Source organism: Schistosoma haematobium, chromosome 1 (assembly GCF_000699445.3).
Source record: "Schistosoma haematobium chromosome 1, whole genome shotgun sequence".
NCBI lineage: Eukaryota > Metazoa > Platyhelminthes > Trematoda > Strigeidida > Schistosomatidae > Schistosoma > Schistosoma haematobium.
Genome location: NC_067196.1, coordinates 43,200,472 through 43,223,871, shown reverse-complemented (window position 1 = coordinate 43,223,871; position 23,400 = coordinate 43,200,472). Strand labels below are relative to the sequence as shown.

Sequence of the window (23,400 nt, the reverse complement as noted above, 5' to 3'; positions counted from 1 at the left end):
AAAGAGTTAGTTCGTAGAAAGAAAGATATGAAGTGATTTTAATCTCTTAGTTTAAGGGAAGACAGAGAGCATATACACCGACGCCATTGTGATCGATTCTGAGCCATGTCACCAAGAGTCTCCAACCATTGGTTACGATAGACACACGGACCCCAACCAAGTAGTCTGCATCTACCAACATGGCTCAGACTAGAAGTTAGTGACTTCAAGCACTGATGCCACGTTTTGGTTTGGCATCAGTACTTTCTATAGACTCCAATAAAACATTTTTCTTTGAAATATTTATACCTATCGTACTTATGCGCATTTTGATATTCTAGCCAGTAATATACTGATGTGCATTCTAACTAAATATCTTTGGAAGTTCTTTAAAGTCATGCAATTCATTCGACTGACTGTTTTACTTCTTATTGTTTTCACATTATACCGATATGATTGATTAGAAACTGAATGATTATAGAATATCAAGTTCAAACTGACTAAAGATAATAGATAAGTATAATATGACAAGGTGATTTGTTTATTTATCCTCATAATTGACAATTTTAATACCTTAGTTAGTATACATATTGAATAGATAATATATTGTGTAGTAGCAAGTTATTATTAAGATAAATCAAACTGTTCTCATAGATGATATTTGAGATTCATTTAAAAAACCTATAAACCCGTTTATATTCAGTATATTAATTATTCACCTATAAATAAGTAATTTATATCCACAGAACGGGGAGAAAGATTTTATTCATAAGTCAAATCTACTATTTACAATCTACTTTATTTAATACATTATCGTACATTTTGTCTTATAGTCAAGTTGACATTCACAATTTTTGCAAATAATACATAAATCATATTATTTCAATTTATCATTTTTGTATATTCCTCTCATTTGTTACTTATATATATATAAAGATTTGTCGGTCTTCTATATTCTGGTAGAGTTTAAGTTTGAATTCCATTTAAGATTAATGATGTAAATTGTAATTAGAAAGTGACTGACGAAGATTATAGTACCAGATAATTTTATAAGATAAATAAATGATCGTCTGGTTCATTCTTATTTGAGCTTACTAATTCATTTACACATACTTTATCACTTTCTAGCTTGTTTGTTCGTTTCCCAGCTTTTTTTCATCCTCTACAAACTATTTTTCATTCGTTTTCGTATTGTATATGTATAGATAATTATTTGATGAATTGTCTTTTTTTTTCTTCAATGTTTATCAGTAATCGTAACATTTCCGAAGTCTCATATTACACTGTTAATCTTCTCTTATTCCCTGTTGTAAGCATTTATTTTCTTGTTCTCTTTTTTGTTTTAAGCTTTTTTTAAAAGTTCTTTCTTTGTGTTCCTGTCTGTCGCTATCTCACTCACATACACTCTTGATAGCTTAACATTTCCACATTTACACCATTGTGATAATTTCAAGAGTAATCAAGAGAGATAGTATGTATATGCGTGTGAAAAATCAATAAACTTTTATGCATTTTCTTTGTGAAGAGTTTTCGTTTATTTCTTATCCGTGAATGTCGAATTTTCATACTTTTTCAATATCATCTTTTTGTTTCCGCTTTACACAGTTGATTTATGAACATTTGGCTACTCGTTTGGTCATTTTTCTTTGTATTTTGGTGTCTTATTTTGACCAGTTGAGTTGATATAAATAATTACATATATATACATACATATCTTATTTGATACCTGAAATTTCTATAAGTACTTACTACTTTTTTATAGGAGAAACTATACCAAAAAAGATTATTACTACCACCATCCTTAACCGCTCTCAGTCATCACCTAGTCATTCAAAATGCTACTTCTCCCATATTTGTATATAGTGTGTGTGTGTGTAATTCGCTTAGTTTCGGCTTTAGTTTACATCTACGATCTTTAACAGACTTCCACTCTCATAAATCATCGTCATTTTCACTTTCGTAACAAAATAAACAACAAAAAATCAGGCAGTGTTATAACAATAGAGACAGCTAGTATATATATATATATATATATATATATATATATATATATATATACGCCTGTATGTATATATTGTTGTATTATCTTGCACACAGATTGTGTATTCATGAGTGTGTTGATGTTCTTTTTTGTGTTTATGTGTCCATTTCATATGGATGTAGTCGGACATAGACTTTTGTGTAAGTACTTATATGTCTATTATGTATATGTTTTCAGTGGCCTAATTTTTTTCTATGGCTAAATATTAATTTATAAAAATATTACTTTGTTTGTTCCATATAATGTCTATTTACAGTCAATGTAATAGTTTTAGATATATCCCGAAAATGACGAAGGATTTTCTGGAATTGAAAGTTTTAAGGTATAATTTCAGTCGTATGATAAAGTGTAATAAAGAAGAGATATGGTTTATTAAACATCTCTTGTTGTATTCTTTTCACAATTCATCAGTCAACTGCATGTATCCCCTCTCTTCTCCCAGACGAAATTTGTTTCTTTTCCTACTGAGAGTAAAAACACACTAGTCTTATCTCCCAAGCTACTTGAGTTAAGATAATCAATCGATGTATAACTAATTACATTTCTAGCTGCAATTGCTGTAATTCATTAAAAGGTATATGAAGCCCCTAAAATAGCCCAATAGTAGCATTTCTTTGAAATCTTGAATCGATTTATGTTAGAAAACCATTGAAAACCCAGAAGTACTGGATGGCCGTCTCGTTTCAGTATAGGACTCTTCTGCATTACGCATCCACGACTCCTTGTAGTGACTTAGCTTCGTTCATCAATCACCGTAATAACCGTTATCATATAAATCCCAACGGTGTTTGAATTCGGAAGGCAATAAGATACGGCAACTACATTTTATTAGTGGATAGCCCAGATAACCAAGTTAGAAGCACATCGAGCAAATTGCAGCAATGAGGCTAATATGTCTGTGCTAGCGAACGCAGAAGCAAACTTATAGTCAGTTCGAATCAAGGCGCAGCTAGGCAAGACAAAGGCTATTAAAAGGATTCGAACACGTATATACGCGGAAGAGAGAATGACTGATTGAGGGATATTTAACCGAATAACATTTAAGCTAGCGAAAGAAGGCCATCACATGTGATCAAGCGTGCACATTTATACAGACACGATAGAGATCATAATGATGCAAAAAATAGCCGAATTATTACTGTCCGAATAACAGTCTGTTAAATTAGTCAGTGAAAGGGCTTGACAAAAATTATTCACAATCAAAGCTAACCGTAGGAGTGTTGCTCTACCCTCTCCCGGCTTTCCAATAGCTATCTAGCTGTGATTGTACCATGGTTTCAGTAAAATTCAACAGTTGAAACAACCCTATACCACCAGTAATATTTCCATCTGAGATATTGAGAGAGAGCTTAAAGCGTTTTTAGGTTACTCATTTTATTTATAGTTTCAAATAGATTATTAGTGATGATTTTGCTATAGCATGAAACGTATACCTCATGTTTCTTCACATTTACACTCAACCATCTCAATATAATTACTGACAAGCGACATTAACCATAAGTTAATGTTATTCGAACAATTTGAAACCAAACATTACTAAACGTGTATTTTCTTTATTAACTTCTCTTAAAACTGAATTCACATTCAGTCATACTTTAATCAATCAACTAATCTAATACACAAATTCACGATGACTATTCTCTCTTGATTTAGTGGAACAAAAAGGATTATCTCATATTTTCTGATTAAAGTTTTTCTCTTCAATAAAATTAAACTGTCGTTTTTATTTTAATTACTATTCTAATTCCAACACTATAACATTTACTGTTTTACTGCTTCATCTGCCTCTCAACTTAAATTCTCTTCGATTCGATTCTCCCTTTTCTTCTTGTTCCGTGGTTTTTTTTATTTGTTTAGTTTGTTTGTTTTTATGACTACAACTAAGTTTATGCACACAGACAAATATACATCAATAATGCACCGATTGAGACCGATGTGTCAACATGAATTATTATTATTATTATTATTATTACGGCTGATGGTATTTTGTTATTCTTTTATATTTTCACTTCTTTAGAAATCAGCTATTTTGACCTGATTCTGTTTGTTTATTTTAAGTCTAGAAAAAGAAACAAATCCCAGCTCGTAACGATGATAATAATGGTTACAGCTATTAATAATATTATTATTATTAATGCTAGTACTAATAATGTTAACAATATGGTTAAGAGTTTGTTTTACCTCATTGTTTTGATGGTACCTATATTTTCAGAAAGCTATAAATTTTAAACTATTTTTTTACCTGAATCTGGGGTAAGGGGTTTGATTTATACCTTTACGTGTGTTTGTATATATATATATATATATATATTCTTGTGTATGTTTAACTGGTCAGTGTTTATATTTGCTCATACATCAGTTGTTATGTTTTGTCTTGTTTACACATCTGCACATATGACTTTTTATGTAAATATTACCACAATTAATTATGTTTAAATAAACCTGACAGGTAGTTGTGTAGTTTTCATTTTTGTTATATCTTTTCATGAAACCTTAAAAAAACAATATACCAAAACAACCTTAGAAACTAAGCTGGTAACTCATCAAGTAAATACACAATGTTATTTTAATAAAACAATATTTTTTTGAAAAAATATTTGACAGTTGTTCAAGAAAATTCTCATTCCCAATAAGTTTATCATTTATGATTATCATCACCAGCACCATAGGCAACATCAATTTTATCATCATTCATTAAGATCCTTGAAATGTTATTCTCCACTATTTTGTTTCCTTAAGTTTTCTCATTAAACATTGTAACACTTTGAATTTGTTTGTTTCAACTATCTTTTTTTTTCTTTTTTAATAGTTTCCTTGATTTATTGACTCATTGAATTCTTCTTCTGGTTAAATGGTCATAATTTCTGTGAGAAATAAGTTTTCATTGTATCATTTAAGTCTTGTAAAAAATATGTGCAAATTGAATGAGTTTTTTAACTAACGTGAGAAGTCGCTTAACTGTGTTTCTGTTTTCTAACAACTGTGATTTATTCTAAACAACAAATGATGAAAAAATAAACAAACAATACAAATGTCTTTATATTACTTGTCCATTATATAACTCAATCACTCACTGAAAATCATTCAGGATTAAATTGATTTCTGTTATAATACAGTTACATAAACGCCTGATCTGAGGTTCAGCTCTTAAAGTTAATGAAAAATAGAATATATGCACATGCGGTGATACTTATATTTGTTTCATATTTAACTATAAATTCAGTTATAATTAACTTGAATGAGCAGTATTCATACTATAACAAAATGTCTACTCAAATCATTTTCGATATATCTATTTGTTGTTCTGAATAATGCTGTACTGTTTCTTTTTTGAAAAAAAACTATTGGTTTTGTCATAAAACGTACTGCTAGTGAGTAGTTCAAACATATTTCAGCAAAATTATTACTAGAATTCATGAGTTAATTGAAGCTAGATCATCATGGAAAACCTGGAACCACTGGACAGCCGTTTGGTCCTTTTGTACGAATCCTCAGCAGTGTGTTTCCACGATCCCGTCTCGCGAGATTTGAACCCAGGACCTATGGGTCTCGCGCACTAACGCTTAATCTCTAGACCACTGAGCCAACATATAACATAATATTCACAAAACCCCTCTCTGAAAATATTTCCGTAAATATATTTAAAACTTTTATTTTGCCTACCAACTTTACCTATCTCAAACATTATTTTAAATTACTATATAGTTTTCCTGAGTTTTGAAAATGTTTCTTTAGAAAATAGAATTAAGAAAACCATATAATATAATGAGGTTTTCATTCTATTACTGTGAATCATTAATGTATTCACTGAAATCCGTTGTTCTCTTATAGAATTAATTTACATCTATATATAAACACTGAAAAATTACACTTGCCATAAAATTAATTTATTTTATGCTCAACATAACTTTGCAGTTTATTACTGTTTACTCTGAAAGGAAACAAACATTTTAATTGACTGATCAATATATATCAAAATGTGTAAATAACCCCGAAATATTCAGATTGTTTACAGATAGAATACGCCATCATTAATTTTTTTTAATAGCCAAATAATAATTATGAAAATAAATAGTAATAGCGTCCAGACTATAATTTATGGATGAACCAATCAGATGTAAGATGTTAGATCATGGGTTTTTGCGCGAAATTCATTTATCCATTTGGCTAGAGTTTTGGAATTTTAGATGGTGTCAGTTCGTGTTGAAAAATTTAAATCTAACTCCTAACCCTATTCATCAACTGTAAATCATGATCTTAATTCCTCACACTGATTTGTAACGTTCATTTAACCTTAGTGAGGAGGTAAACATTCTCAGGGTTACTTTAGCGTCGCTCATAGGTTGTCTATAAATTATAGTCTTATCGAAATAGCTTTATTCGATACCATAAACTTTTTAGAGTAAGTAGTACTAAATGTGCAATATTTCAATATGCTTAACATGCACTCGAATTTTTATTCTTCACAATTGTCTTTTAGGATTGTTATTAATAATCATTCATCTGTAATCATGATAATTTCATACAAATTGAACTGTTACAATTATTTTTCTCATTCGTCATATGTAAGCTGCAGTTGATCTACTGTACTTGTCTATCGTTTTTTCCATGGATAGACAAGGTGGAAAATATTATCAACAACTGTAGTATTTCCGTTTAAGATTTCCATTACTTAACATTCTAATAACATTTATATCTCATAATAGCTTGTGAGTATACACAATTAGGAGGCATGATTATTCAGTTCAAATAAATCTAAACAAGGACGGTTAGTTTTAATTTTTCTTAGTTTATAAGCAGCACAAAATGTTTAAATAGACCACTAAGTGTTAAATCCTTCAAAGTACTTAGTTCTTTACCATTCACTTGTGAAAGTTTATACTGTCCATGAGTTCCACACTAAGAGCAGACAGTTCACAGCAGTTGATCAGCTCGTCATAAAACTTATTTCAAGTCAGTCAACTCTATAAAGTAAACAATTTTCACCAAATCATTAAGCTTGATATTGGTTAGTTACAGACAATCAACATAGAGCCCTGATTTTGTTCAATTTAATATCGTCCAGCAAGGTTCACTTGTCCTCCATAGGATTCAAACCCATCCCACCCAAATTTCCAGTCAAAAAGCATTACCAAAAGTAGGGATAAGATCAAATTGTCTACTCTTTTAATGTAATGGAATTCTATATAACTGTGCTCAACATCAAACTGTAATTTATTTGCTCTAAGATGACACTTTAGAGAAAATGAATTTTGCTAATTTTCTACTTTTCCGAATATGCAGTGGTAAACTAGTCCGTTAGAGCTTGCTGAACAGGAGTCATAGTTTTTTTAGTAATTCAATAGCATCTCTGTTTTTTTTTTGTAATGTCACACATATATAGTTCTAAATAGTGAAGGTTTTACTCTTCGTTTTAGCGAATCTTTCATAACAATTTACTATTCATCCTTTTATTCTACATAGAAAAACCTCAAATATCACAAATCAGTGCAAACCAAACAATTCGCGTTGGTAATCAAATTATACTTAATTGTCATGCATCAGGTGATCCACATCCGCAAATTAGTTGGATAGTTAAAAAACCCGGTTATAAAATTCCAAGTGTTTATACTCCATTAGTTGATAGTGAATTACTAATTCCCCAATCTACTGATTTATCTGATTCAAGTCGATCAGCTGATAATCATTTACAAGAACAACAATTTTTGCAACCACCACCGTCTAGTTCAAGTTCTTCATCAGCTTCGATTGATCATAATTTAAACAGTGCATCTAGCGCGGATGCTGTTGTAGCTGCAATTTCAAGAAATATGCAAGCAAATGGAGGACGTATAACAGCGTTTTCAAATGGTAGTTTAATTATTAAACAAGTGCATTTATCAGATCAAGCTGAGTATATATGCGTTGCTGGCAATAAACATGCTATCAAAACTCGTCAAGGAGTATTTGTCAGAGTCCTCAGTGAGTATTTATCTTAAGCTACTTTTTCATAAATGCAGAAACTATCAGTTTACTTTAAATTCTTACTTTTATTGTGAGCAACATTTTTCATGAGATAATCAAGAAGATTTGTAGCTCAGGTGGATGATAATGGTGGAGATTTGTTCTCTGAGCTGTGTGGTTTGTTGGTGGAGCTTTCATCGTTATTGTGAACGGTATCATCAGCAAAAACTTCTCTAAAGAAATCTCTTTAGCGAAGGCAAATAAGAATGACGAAAATAGACAGCCTTGATAAACTCAACTTGATGTTATCAACTGCGATAAGTTCACCATAAGCTTTAATTTAACCAGTAACATTCGAGAGAATGACCTTTCAAGGTTTATATACTATTTCGGTACGTCTCCCGACAACTGATAATATATACAGATCAATGAATACTTTCTGTAACTTGTTTGTTTGAACATTTTTGGAATCCGATATATTGTCATACTTCTTTTTATTTAAGTTTTGCCTAAAGTTCACTATGGACTTTTACTCTTATTCAATTCAATCAAGTACATTGTTTACTTCCCTTTAAATTAGAAAAAACTGCAGACGAAAAGGAACACCACGAATAAGATAACTGTATGGATATATGAAGGAAATTTTAAAATTGTTTCCAACATTTTAACGTTTAAGCGACAACAAACTTGAGTGTACGATTGAAAAAACAGGTCACCTATAGCACTAAATATCTAACTCATTTTAAATATTATTTACTTATCAACAATGAGATATCACAGAATATATGATTCATCTATAAAGTAATAAACATATTTCCTGTATTACATACCTATTAACCGTTGAAATACGAAGCATATTATAGATTGAAAGATTAAAGCACATTAAATGCTATTTTCATTTCTCCCCAACTATTGGGGCATATTAAAAAAAAAACTAATAAATTATTCACTGTTTGTTAGAAAACATTTGTTTACAAAAATGAATTCATGTATAAGCTTACAATAATCTAAATATAACTGCACAGATTAACAGTGTAACTATATATATAGGTATATGCATTTCTAAGAGCCATGCATCTGTACTGTTTTTATTCAGATTACTCTTTACTTCTATTGTTTACTTGCTGACATTTTAATATTTATTTGTTTGTTCGTATTTTTTGTGCATATGTATTCGTAACATTATGCAGCTCCGGAAGAATATACTCGACAACAACTTGGTGAAGATGGTACAAGTACTGGTATGATGAAAACTATTTTTATAGTAGTTGGATGTGCTGTTGCCTATTTAGGCTTAATTATTGGATTAACAACATTCTGTAGTGTTCGTATGGTACGTACTCGACGTAACCGATCACGTAAAAGTGGTAAGTCTATAAGTTGAGAATTAACTCATTAATCATTTCTTTGATGTGATATTCTGTATTTTGTTATTATTATTATTGTTGTTGATGAAAAGGAAGATGATTCACTCCTGTCATTCCATCTACTCACCCACTTATTTACATTTATTACAATATACGTCAGCATAATTGGATATTACTACTACCACTACTCTGTCTTCCACAAGCAAGATTCGAATGTTGATTTTTTTTCATGTTTCTATCACATAACAGTTAAGGATTTATGTTTTGATCAATTCTAAATGTATTTGGGCTTTGTTTGTTTGTTTCGTTGTTATTGCTATCTCAAGAAGCTGCTTTCGTACTTTCATTGCACAAGATATATATATATACTTCAATTTCATAAGTTTCATATTTTTTTATAAAGAATGAGAAAAATGTCTGGTTTGACCTGACGAAAACGGAATCAAAAAAGAAATTCATATTTCTTCCCCCCCCTAATTTTTTTTTAGTGATTAATGAGATTTCTTAGTTTTCTCAAGAAGACCGAAACATCAAAATAATCAGGCAAGTTATGGGTAATGAAAAGTGTATCAAATAATAAGAATTTGAAAGTGCATATATAAACAGAAAGAAAACAAATTTAGCATAGTATATATTTACCTCTTAAATGTTTAGACTGTCTTATTTATTCATAATGAAAGAAGAAAAACATTCATTCAATTTTTATTAATAAATCATTTAACAAATGAAGAGAAAAAAAAAGTCGTTAATCAAAACACAATCACTTGTTTTAACTGGCAATAAAAACTAAAGATTTATCATGATACATGATTAGTGTTTGTATGGATTTCTGTTGTTTTGGTTAATTATTACTCGACTCTCTTCTTCTCTTCATGTAATAATATAAATAAATATAACATTATTAATGATTATATTCACAGGGTGGTGGGTAACAATGGTACATAAAACATAAATACCTTAGATTCAAGTACATAAAATACTCATAATCATAAATGCACCACGTTTTTCAGTAAATATATATATATATATATACCCCCATCTTGATGTTTTGTTACTTAGTAAATTTACTAAATCTTAAACAAACAAGTCAGTTCATAAGAATCTTGTCTTTGTTCTACATTTTTTGATTATCTTGATAAAACGTAAACCAACATGAAGGAATATACAAGAACATTTCCGTCTAATAGTTTGTTTGTTTGTTTTCCTATTTAAAAAAAGTAACAGGTTAAACAAGATAAATAGTTTTGATTTCTCTAAGGAATTAGACAGTGTTACGATTTTTATTTTATACATTATGAAGAGCCTGTCTCATGTTTATTGTATTAAAATTTTAATTACGATTATGAATCATTATGTAGTAACATAGCTGGATTCAATATTAGTTAGACAAAAAAACGAGATCAACAATTAAGTATTTTACTTATAGGATTAATCATAAAAAGAAGAGGTCGGTTTTAAAACTCTTCTAGACATATATATTTGGTTACTATAGGAAGTGAAATTGTGGAGATTGTTGAATTTTATTGTATACCTCACAAACTGATTTCAATTAAACAACTATTCGACACAAGGAAGGAGTCCTATACTAAGACTAAATATCTGTTCAATGCCTTCTAGTTTTCAAATGTTCTTTACCAAACGTTATTCCATGATATAGACCATAAAATTTAGATTTGAAAACCAAAGAAATTAACTTAATTATTTATTCTTCAACCAATGAAGTTTGTCTTGTCGAATCCACCAGCATATGAAGAAGTGACACTGAACCCTTTAGTATTCATAGGCAACATTGATATGATTAACTTACCCTCATCCGATTCTGAACACTTTTTTCCTCTATCTAAATACTCGAATCAACAGAAGCAGTCGTTTATGGACTATTACTTTCATCAGCAATTTATGTATGATTTCAAAAGTTGTTTTGAATTTAATATTTTTTTAAAATGACATTATGTATTTGAAGAGTAGTATGCACTTACATATATTTATTCGGTTTAAGATTGTTACGGTTCATTAGGAAAAGTCAGTAAAATCTGATTTTCGTCTCTTTGTAATTAGGTGGCAAGTTACATGAAAATGGTCAATTACTTAATCCTTTGAATGATCCTAGTAATCCGAATGGTGGCAAAAGAGGATCACAAGGAAGCGGCGGGGGTGGCGCTGGAACTGGTAATATGGAATGTGGTTTATTATTAGGAGGCGGTTGCACATCGGGGATAAATACAACTGCAAATGCATCTCTTAGTCAACTACCTCATTATGGTCGCCCCGTGTTGACTAGTGCATCTGGCACACGAAGTGGAACAAGTTATCCTGATAGTGGTACTTTACCACATCCTTTAATGTGCACAGAACCTGGGTCAAATCAAAGGCCAAACATTTCAGTAAATGATACGAAATGCTGGTGGCCTATAAGTGACAATGCATATTATGGACAAAACGATGCTCAGGCCAAATTACTACAGTCGGCCGGTGCCGCCGGACCAATAGACGGATTTGCTAATCCTTTGACAGATATTGGAGATCTTAACGGTCACTCATATGTACATGGACACTCTATGATGAGTCCGTCATGTAATCTTATGTTTTCGGCGCACAAAGGCACTAGTACGGGTGTGGCAAGCAGTACAATTGCTACAACTACATCTGAATCACATCTTGTCTCTGCACCACCACCAACTCCGCTTGATTCACGATCACATTTTAGTGGAGTATCTTCTGGTAATTCAACTAGCTTGTACTCTCGTTCCCTTTTAAGTGGTGCTTCTAATTTCGGATCACCTCCCAATCAAATGGCTTCACATGTCAATAGCTTGAATCAATATGATCAGTCAAATGCATTACACACTATTAGTCAAACAGATCGTATGAATTATCCACGTTGTGAACTACAAATGGAAGGAATACTAGGTTTGTTTATGATTTTATTTATTCATTATTAATTATAATGTAAAGAAATTTATTGAAATGTTTTCTGTTTCATAATGATTTTAAATCAATTTGATTTTCATTAGTATTTTGAAGTTGAATGAAGAGATGCAAAATAAAGTAGTCCTCCTTTGTCTTGAACTGTAAATTGCGCATATTATTAAATTATTTTAATTTAATCCAACTCTTTAATGAAAGACCTGTTCATATATTTTGGGCTGAATTTCTGTATGAGAACTACCGATTCTACCCGACTTCCTGAACCGGTGTAAGTCAAGTAAAATATGAACATGATACCTATAGACTGACATTTGTGCTTAAACCAGCAAGCCGCTGTTATACTGTATTTATATGGCATTGACCAACGAGTACTCATTACGACTTCTATTTTGTAATATATTAGTTAGTTCAAAAAATTCTCAGTTTCAGACTCATCTTTTCACAGAATGTAGTCAAAGATGCGAACAGGTGTACCGATGAACACGCATTATATTCGGGAAGTTTTAGCCATACACAATTTAAAACTTGAGTTGTGTTTGCAAAAAACAATTTCTTAGCCTCATAGGTCTCTCTTATTTATTCTTCTCGCGTTCATATTTCACTAAATTTGCTAAAATGCTTACATCTTACACCATTATTATTAAAATGGTTTTTAAACAGAATTCTTGATTGCCACTAACACTTACTTACACCCGTTACCCCCAATGGAGCATAGGCCGACGACCAGCATTCTCTAACCCACTCTGTCCTGGGCCTCCCCTTCTAGCTCTATCCAATTGTTGTTCATTAGTCTCATGTCTGTCCATTTCTCGGTTCAGTGTGCACTTTGATCTTCCTCTTCTTCTTTGGCCTTGAGGGTTCCAAGTGAGAACTTGCCTCATGACGCAGTTAAGTGCTTTTCTTAATGTATTTCCTATCCACATTGTCACTAACACATCTTTATTATAACCGAATGATAGCTGGTTGCTGTTCAGTATGATAATCATATGTTTCTCATGCTTCACGTATTTCCTTTAACAACTATTTGTTTGCTAGAAATTATGATGTCGGATTCCACATTACAACTAACCGAATTCTAACAAACCTACAATTACTTATTGACATATGACTTATCATATATATATATATATATATATATATATATATATATATATACAATTGTACAACTTTGAAAATAAAAATATATGATTATATGTACTGACTGATTCGAGCATAGCTCTACGCAATCATTAGTGTCCACAGTCGAGGTGACTTGTATTTTACGGATTTAGAAATAAAGTTTATTTTCACAGTAATGTATAGCTGTGTTTATTAGCTCAATAAATTAGTTGAATCATTGAGCTGAAATTCATTTGTTGCACAAAATCTTGCTTTCTGTACCAAATGAGAGCTCTGATTCATTTTAGCGTCAAGTTCATGATTCCTTAATGCTGAAAAGTTCCAAACTAGTGGGAATCAGGTATTTATCATGCCTCATTATGAATAACTCTCGAGTTAATATCACTCCATTTTTAAAACCAGAAATAAGACCCGGGTTTCGTGCTACTTGGTACTCGATAGCAAGGTGTACCTGTAATCTTGAGGGAACCGGTGTCCCCGACGGATTCGATCCCGCGTCACCCATCTCCACAGTCGGAGACGCTCCCACTGAGCTACCCCGGCCGCGACCGACCCCCTGTAGAACTGAGATGTGATTACAATTGATTGATTATTGAATGGTGATCAATGTCGTGTGTGTCAAGTCCTTCTTAGTGCAGATCGAATGCTATTGCCGAGTGGTAACGTCTCTGACTGTGAAGCTAGGTGACACGGGGTCGAATGCGTCGGAAAGGACCACTCCCCTCAAGACTACAGGTACACCTTGCTGACGAGTATTATGTAGCACGAAACTCGGGTCCAGGCTTTCCTGTTGGCTACCTCCAACCACCATCTTATCTCAAAATGGTGCATGCAGTGTCGAGTCACCTAGACTAGTGGCCACATTGCAACTTGGTCTATAGCATTCGATCTTCTCTAAGAAGGACTTGACACACATGACATTGTTCACCACCCAGTGATCAATCAATTGTGACTATTTTTCTAAATACTTTGGTCAAAGCTGATGTATAATATTGGATGTATGAAACTTTCCATTTAATTCCTAATGCATCAGGATAATCAAATAAATATTTTTGATAAAACATCCCACTTAACAAACATAATATATTCAACTATACAGTTTCAATTAACTCCTAAAAAAACTGATTGTAGACCAAAATCGTTCAACATTTTATCACTACTGATATTTATCAGGGACAAAACAATATTCATAAGTTCACAATTGTGATAAAGTTTTAACTTGTTTTCAGAATATTTGAAATATCTTCATTTGTTTCAAATGCTTATTAGAAAAATATCAGTCATATATCATATATAGTAAAATGGCTCTGTTGTTTTACAGGGAAAGGTGAATTCGGTGACGTATTCTTGGCTCGTGCTCGTCATATACAAGAAGGTGAAGCTCAATCCTTAGTATTAGTCAAATCATTGACTTCATGTGATTCAGTACATATTAATGAGTTTCATCGTCAATTAGAATTGTTTGGTCAGTCTGATCATGATTATGTTACACGTTTATTAGGGGTATGCATGGAACAAGAACCATTCTATATTTTGTTAGAATATTGTGAATGGGTAAGTATAGATTCGTTATCATTTTATTCACTTAAATCTTTGGGTATATTTCAACTAAGTTTGAATAATTTGAAATAATTCAGATCATGATTAATTGGACCAATGAAAATTATATAGGACTAAAAAATAACTGGTTTAACGAAAAAGTAGATTTATTAAGAAAATCGATAAATTGTAACCTCTGAAGATGTTTTTCATTATGAAATGATACCATTTGAAAGACCAATGTACACTGAAGAAGTCATAGTTTCGAAATCCCTAGTAATGTACACGTATAATTTGCACACACTACCACATGTCAGGTACTTTGTTAAAATGTGATATTAGTTCCTACCGAGTGACCTATCAGTGTGAAAATATCAGTTCTATAAGAGGTCAATTGGATCTTAATTTGTTCAGTGGTAACGTCTTGTAATACTTGATAAGATGGGTCGGAATAGCACGAAAAGATTACGTTCCCCCAATTTTACAGATACTTTTTAGTGATATTTACTAACAAGCGGAATACTCAAGTACAGGGCTTCCTGCTGATGGGCTCTAACCATTAGAGCATTAGAACATAATGCATTGAGTGTCCAGTCCTCAAGACTAGTGCATCTGTCACAATTTTATCAATAGTTCGATCAGTACTAAAGACCAAATAAAATGACGTTAGTTACTACTTTTTAATTAGTCAGTAGAGCAAAAACTATTCATTGGAACTAGATTTTGTACTAGTTATGCTAACTGTGGAAATAATCTGAGTATTTAATTATCCTAATTATATTAGTGCGTTGTCTTTTTAACTAATCATGTGAAATGGATCGTCAGATAGGTGAATAATTTCCCATTCGTACTAACAGCCAAATAAAAATGATAGTTTAGACGTTTGTAAGAATTCAGTAAGCCTATCTGGTCGCATGCACATTGTATCTAAGCTTTAGTTTAGTAGAATCTTGACGATAAATGATGATCATTTGAAAAAAAAGCCAACCGATAATAAATGACGTCGTAGTTCGCATTGTACATTTAATTTAGAAATAACGTTTCTGTTTCTTTCTGCTCAACTTAAATGAAGTATAGTTTTTCTGATTGGATCAAATGTTATAAGACCGTAGTTCTTAATACTTAGAAAAAAGGAAACCATATTAACTGTTGTTTCTCTTAAATAAACATCTATCTAAATGGTTAGCAGTGGAATCTAGGACGCGCGTTTTGTCCTATTTGGGACTCGTCAGCTGGGTGTACCTGCATCTCAGAGTTGATGTTCACTCAGGGACTCGAACCCAGTACCATTCGCTTCAAAAGCCATGGCGTTACCCACTCAGCTACTGAGTCCTGATGGCCACTTGCTTGTTCAATGGGGTGAATTTAAATTCGCTCCGTAACGTTTGCTTGAATCTTCCCACTGACGTTTAAGACTGTAGTCGATCATTCTGTTATCAGCATATGTGCATACTGTGTGTATTGCCTTGATATTGCCTTAATTCAGAAGCTTTATAAGCAAATATAGATTAAGGCAATATCGAGGCATTACGCACAATATGCACATATGCCAATAATAGACTGATCAATTGCAATTTCAAACCTCAATGGGAAGATTCAAGCAAACAATACCAATTGAATTATCTAAATGGTTTTTCACAAATCCATTTGTGATTCATTCCTTGCATTACCTGTCATGTGGAAATTGATCCCAGTTTGTATGACTTTCTATTTCATAGTTACTAAAACAGTTCTATCATATGTGGTTACTATCAACAAATGAATTAATGAACTAATTTCCGATTATTCTCTTATGATTTATATCATTTTATATGTTTTTCCCCGTTATTTTTTAGGGTGATCTAAAACAATTTTTACGTTGTATGCGTGAAGAGAATTCAGCACCACTTAAAATGCCACCTTTAACTTGTACACAAAAGATGAGTATATGCAAGCAGTTAGCTCTTGGTATGGATTATTTAGCTCATATGCATTGTGTTCATCGTGATTTAGCAGCTAGAAATGTACTCTTAACTCAAGGTTTAGAAGTGAAAATATCAAGTCTTGGCTTGGCTAGAGATGTTTATGCAAATGAATATTATCGTTTACCTAATACAGAACAATTCATACCATTAAGATGGTTTGCACCAGAACTTATTCATGAAATAACAACTAATACAACAATGAATACAACTGCACGACATGTATCATTATGTAATGGACATGAAAATAAATCATTGAAACAATTAGCTAATCCAGCTATACCCTATTCTACACAATCCGATGTTTGGGCATTCGGTATATTAGTTTGTGAAGTCTTTTCATTAGCAGCACTTCCTTTAGCTAGATTGTCTGATCAAGAAATTATTGTTGCTGGTCAACGAACAGCCATGCTACTAAATAACACTAGTGGTTTTACTAAATCAAAACTTAACACTACCGATTCATCACCATTGAAACCGGATTTAGTTGCTGATATACCAAGTGAATTAGGTAATTTATTAAATCGTTGTTGGTCTCCAACACCACAACATCGACCTACATTCAGTGAAATTGCTATTATTATACGTGATCTTGCTGCATCATAATTTCATTTACGCTCTTTTTCCTCCAATTTTTTCTCTCTTATAGTTTCTTTTTTGTGTTCATTTATCTATGTTAAAATCAGTTTAAAAAGTTACTATCAAAGTAAATTCAACAGTACGAAGATGGTGATGAGAAAAAATAATAGAAGAAACTAATTAATCATTTTGTAATCACAAACAATATAGACAATTTTCTAAAACGTTTCAGCCTCTTTTCACTTATTTATTTATTTACATTCTTTCGAGTTAGTTCTATTCATTTTTGAATTTTCAAACCACCCCCACCGGCCAGATTGTTATTTATTTCATGTCAATAAAATAATAGTTACTATATTATTCATTATCATAGTTGCATTATTCAAAGTGTATCATAATAAAATACTAAAGAATTTTAATTTGGACTAAATTACTCAATTCAAATAAAGCACAATTAATTCATCTTTCATAATTATATGTATTTAGGTTGATTAAAATACATTTGCTTAGTTACTATTCATTATATATATTGTTTACAAATCGAAATACAATATCTTAGACTCTTTTCTTCATTTATTCTCATCTCCATTGTTTTCATTATCATCTTCATTATTAATATTAGTAGTATAAGTTGTTAGTTGTAAAAAAAATAGAATAAAAGTCGATGTGTCTCTTTTCTTTTCATTTTGTTTTCTTTTTTTCTTTAATTCATATGTTAATAAAAATCATTAAACTTTTTTTTCTTCTTTTTTATTTTAACTTCTTTTTCTAAAAAAATAATATTTAGTGTCAATCATTTATTTTATTTTTCTTTATTTTTAACTCTATTCTCTAAATTCAATGTTCCCATTTTATTACGTTTTAAAATGGTGTGTAATTTTACAATATCAAAACAAACTAATAATAATGATCAATGTATAATAGACTTTAAATACAACTAATACTGACTTGTTCCACAGTACCTTCACTATTGTTCTTCTAATTCTTCTTTTTTATTAATTGTATTGACTAACTGAATTATGTTATACATCATTGTCAAAGTGTACATATAAAATATCCAAATAATTATGGGCATATATACTGACGTATACTTTATATTTCCTTCTCTGTTTACATTTACAGGATAATACTACTAATGATCGTAATTACTCTCTATTGAATATTTTTGTTATTTCAACTCCTTGAATAATTTTTTTCCTTCATCAATTATTTACTCACAAATTTTGTGAGTAATAATAAAATTAATTCATTCATAAGTCATTTATTTACCCCGGTTTACTTACTTTCAAAGGATCCATATTATTTTCACTTTCATTATGATGCTTGACATCTGTATTCAATAGACTTAATTCATCTGTGAATATACCAATAATAAATGGTGTCCAATTTTTTTTCCTACAAATTGTACATTTCATGCTATAAAATTGATGCCAATACTACTACTGATAATAATAATGTTAATAGTGCATATCATATTACAGCTCTTTTTTTCATTGTCAATACTGTATCATTGTCAGAAATATGCATTTTAATTATCTACAAATAGACATGCTTTCCTTCTGTATGCATTATACAATGCATCTCTCTGTTTTCTTCATTCTGGCCACATTTTGTTTGTTTGTTTGTTTAGGTAAAGAGTTCAGTTTTATTTGTCATCACATATAATAAGACGTTTGTGTTGCTTCTATTTTATACCATATCTTCATTTATCTACTGTATTCTCTATTTCTTCAATAGCTTACTTACTAAAACAATAAAACAGAAACAAAACCACATTGTTTTTTATAGGAATAAATTTTAAATTAATTATCATTCATTGAAGAAATATTCATATTTTTATTTTCTTCTTAATTGTTTCCATCTTTTTCTTTTCGATGACTTTTGTTATCGCCTTATTATTGTATTTCTCATCATCTCTTATATTATAAATAATCTTTCTTACATCATAGCCATATTATATTCTTTTATGATTTTGTTTACAGTTTCTTTTCATCTCTTTATAATATATTTATTCACACTGACAACAAAGCGTTTACTGTCTATTTAGCATTTTAAATTATCTTTTTAATTAAATACTTTTTCTCTTGTCTTTATTCTCTTAACGTTTTTTTTTGTATATTACACAACAATTACTGAAGATTGGCGAATGAATGAATAATAAAAAAAAATCGATAGGGTTTCTAGGAAAAGAACCAAATCAAATACATGCATATATTACTTCACCTATGATGATCTCAATTTATCTTTCTTCTTTCTGTATTTCAGCAAGGTTTCTTTCTAAAATAAAATCGAGATAAAAATCATAATTCATTATTACCATTTATTATATTGTTATTAATTTACAAATAAATTGCTTTTGTTTACTCATTTAATTAATAATAAACACTACAGTGATGAAACATAAAAGACTTGAGAAATGGTAAGGAAGTACATGTATAATAAAAGCAAAACGTTTTGTGACAGAATTATTTCTTTTCACTAAATATAAAAACAACACAGTCATTAAGTATTAAAAAAAAATAAAATAAAACAATTCGATCAATAATGGTAATAATTGATAGGTAGTAAGTGTAGGAAGCAATTTCTTACAGGTTTAACTCTAAGCTATTCTCTCTGTAGACCGTCGAACACAGAGTCTTGATTTAGCCAAAGTCAGAACAAGTAAGCTATTTGGCTTGATAAACTTGATCTGTTTCCAAAACACAAATTAACACCGTTAGTATACAAAATAAACAATACAGTCTATCAACACAGGGAAAAACAGAGACATAAATAACATACTGAACAGTAGCTAGAGAATAGGAAAAATGAGTCAACAAGGCAAATATTGTTTTATAGTGAACATAAAATTGTGATTGGTGAATAAACAAGACATAGTTATACAAGGTCAAGGAAAGTTAATGTGGTGGTGGGCGTTTCACTTTATCATAGGTGAGTTCGTTTATCGATTACACCTTACAGTAAGTGTTTTATAAATTTAATTAATAGAAAATAAAAAAATAGAAAGTTTAGATTTGTGTCCATTAATATTTTTTCACATGATCACTGCCAAAGTAGAGTTACTATCCACATTGTTAAGAAAATTTAACAATATAATGGAATGATCGGTACTTTTTCACAAATAGTTAGTCTATCGATATACTGAAATTAAGCAAATCTTTATATATACTTTGAGAATTTTATTACCATTGTTAGTAAGTACGAATATAGACAAGGTGAATTATGAGTTTATTCGGTGAGACCATAATTTATGGACGAATCAGTCAAATATAAGATAACAGGTTTTAGATTTTGACGCGAAATTCATTTATTCATTTGGCTAAATAGCATTTTGGCATTTTAGCTTATGTCAGTTCGTGATGAAAACTTTATATTGAACTCCTAACCCTATTCATCAACTTTAAATCATGATCTCATATCCTCACACTGGTTTGTAATCTTCATTTAGCACTGGTGAGTAGGTGGACATTCTCAAGGTCACTTGCGTCGCTCAAAGGTTGTTCATAAATTATAGTCACCTTTTCCGTTATTCAAACAGCCGCAGGTATTTCTTTAGACAATCTGTCTCATTGGGTTCTGAATCTACAACTGGTTCGGCAAAACTCTGAAACGTCTAAGATAAGCAAACTTACAATCTACTCAGGAGACCGATCTTCACTAAAGTCCAGAAAATAACTACTAATCAACTAACGGAATGAATAAGTTACTACTTCTATGAAGGTCAATTAAAATAGTCTGAGTTTCTTATATGATAACATTACTAGTCAATTTACTTCCCGTCCTAACAATGTGAAATAATGTAGGATTATGTGAAAAGCAAAAGTCTCAAAAAGTATAACGTCCTTGAAAATAAATATTCTTATTAACTTCCGTTCTTACCATTAGAACTGACGTGGATCATATAAAATGTATGACAAATCTTGATTGATGCTTAAATTTTTGTTACAGAACACAACTCGTTCTTCTTTTGTCTCTCATTGGTTCCATAAATATAAGATAATTTAAAACATAATAATGAAGAAGATTATATTGTTCCTTATAGGTCATAAACAACAATGTAGTTGATTCAAGGCATATAATACTTTTACGAATCTATTTCAAGTGGTTGATCACTATAATCAAATCCTGAAGTACCATAACAGATGAATTTGAGCTTCAGTTTGATATTTTGAATTGTTAACACTTGATTCATTGATGAATATTACTCAGGAAGAAAGTTTTTGAGTTTTATTAATTAACTGGTTGGTAAGAACAACGATCATTCACTTTGTATTAAATTCACTTGGGAACTTATTAGTTACACTGGTTACTGAATTCGCGTACAGGATCTTGAAGAAGTCCAATACTATGACAAAACGTCCGCCCAGTGCTTTTAGGTTTTTATAAGTGGTCTAATATCAATCAGTTTATGATCTCAATAAAAATAACAATTTCATATTGTTTGTTTTTGCTGTGGTGCGTGCTACTTATATTGATATGAGTAGTATATGACGCGAGTCAGGAATGTAATGTCTGGCGCCAGAAGATGGGGAAGATCAAGAAAGAAAAAGCGGGAATAGAAAGCAATTAGTATGGAAAATGCATGAACAATGAAGTTCGAGACAATTATTGACCATTTTGCAAATTAAGTATTAGAGTATGGTTTTTCTATTTTACCAAGTAACTCAGTGATTTCGTGCTTAATATAATTTGATTGTCCTTACCCGTGTTTTGTTCACTACATTGCTACTTTAAGGTTATCTGAATATTCAACTTGTTCATATGCATCAAAAATTTCATAACTATAACTTCTTCTGTATAGGTAAGTTCAAATGTAGTATATCATACTGTTTGGCGTTTATAACCCATAATGTTTTATATGGAAGATGTTATAGATTTTGTCATTTTGTTTTTTTAGTTTAATGAAATTTTTAATTTATTCTTTACATCTAATGGTATGTTGTGGTTTTCCATGCCCACTAAAAGTTTTGTTACATAACAGAACTTTATTTTTAACAGACAAATTGTTATTTAAGGTATGAATTGTTATTAGTAGAAGCATTTTGTTACTAGGGTACATATAAATCACATGAATAAAATAAATACAGTATAAAAATGCAATCATTTCATTTATTGTAGCCAATTAAAATACTTTCTACAGATGGTTTATTCTTAATAATAAGATATACACTCAATTAAAATTATATATTTTCTTTTTGTACATAAATAAGAAATTATCTTACAGCAGATGTAATGAAAATGGTTTATGATTATGTAATTTATCAGGCTTCGAAGTAATTTGAAGAAAGTAGTGTAGAATACTCATTATTTTTCGTTTATTTTTCCTTGTACGTTATCTTATTAGTTAATCTTACTTTAAACGTATTGCTACTTATTCAGTCAGTTATAACATTTACTCATACGTTAGCTATAAGTCTTCCAAATTTGTTAAATTGTCAATAAAAGCATCTTTACTCAACAGTACGGGTTATTCGATGAACGTAGATTAACAGAAGATATTTACGTTATATTTTCAATTGTTGAGATCATGAGTCAATTAAAGCTAGACCACCATATAAAACCTGGAAGCACTGGACGGCCGTTTCGTCCTATTGTGGTACTCCTCAGCAGTGCCCAACTATGGTCACGCCCCGCGAGACTCGAACTTAGGATCTATCGGTCTCACGCGCAAACGCTTAACCGCTAGACCACTGAGCCGGTATCCAACTGTGTTAATGTCTAACTTCAACCAATCCACGAAACTGGGTGACACATCCACCATTGTCTTTTGTAGGACCCTTCATTTCATATCAATTAGATCGTATGAATGATTGTTATTGGAATAAATATGTTGCCTATCGTCGTATATAATCGACTTAAATCGCGTTAGTCAATAACGGAATTAAATAAGTCAAATAACGAGAATGGACATTTGAATATATATTGTATATGAAGCGAATAGAAT

At 30.9% G+C, this 23,400-nt stretch overlaps 1 protein-coding gene across 1 annotated transcript in view; it reads left to right on the top strand.

Moving 5' to 3' along the window:
* The window catches only part of PTK7 (Inactive tyrosine-protein kinase 7), an 85,985-nt gene extending 63,539 nt beyond the window's left edge, over positions 1-22,446 (top strand). The window contains exons 12-17 of the mRNA XM_012940127.3: positions 7,484-7,981; positions 9,154-9,330; positions 11,389-12,240; positions 14,699-14,931; positions 16,752-20,387; positions 22,192-22,446. Of these exons, the coding sequence (XP_012795581.2) occupies positions 7,484-7,981; positions 9,154-9,330; positions 11,389-12,240; positions 14,699-14,931; positions 16,752-17,483 (2,492 nt within the window). The 3' untranslated portion in view covers positions 17,484-20,387; positions 22,192-22,446. The remainder of the gene's footprint in view (positions 1-7,483; positions 7,982-9,153; positions 9,331-11,388; positions 12,241-14,698; positions 14,932-16,751; positions 20,388-22,191) is intronic.
* The last annotated feature ends 954 nt before the right edge of the window (positions 22,447-23,400 follow it).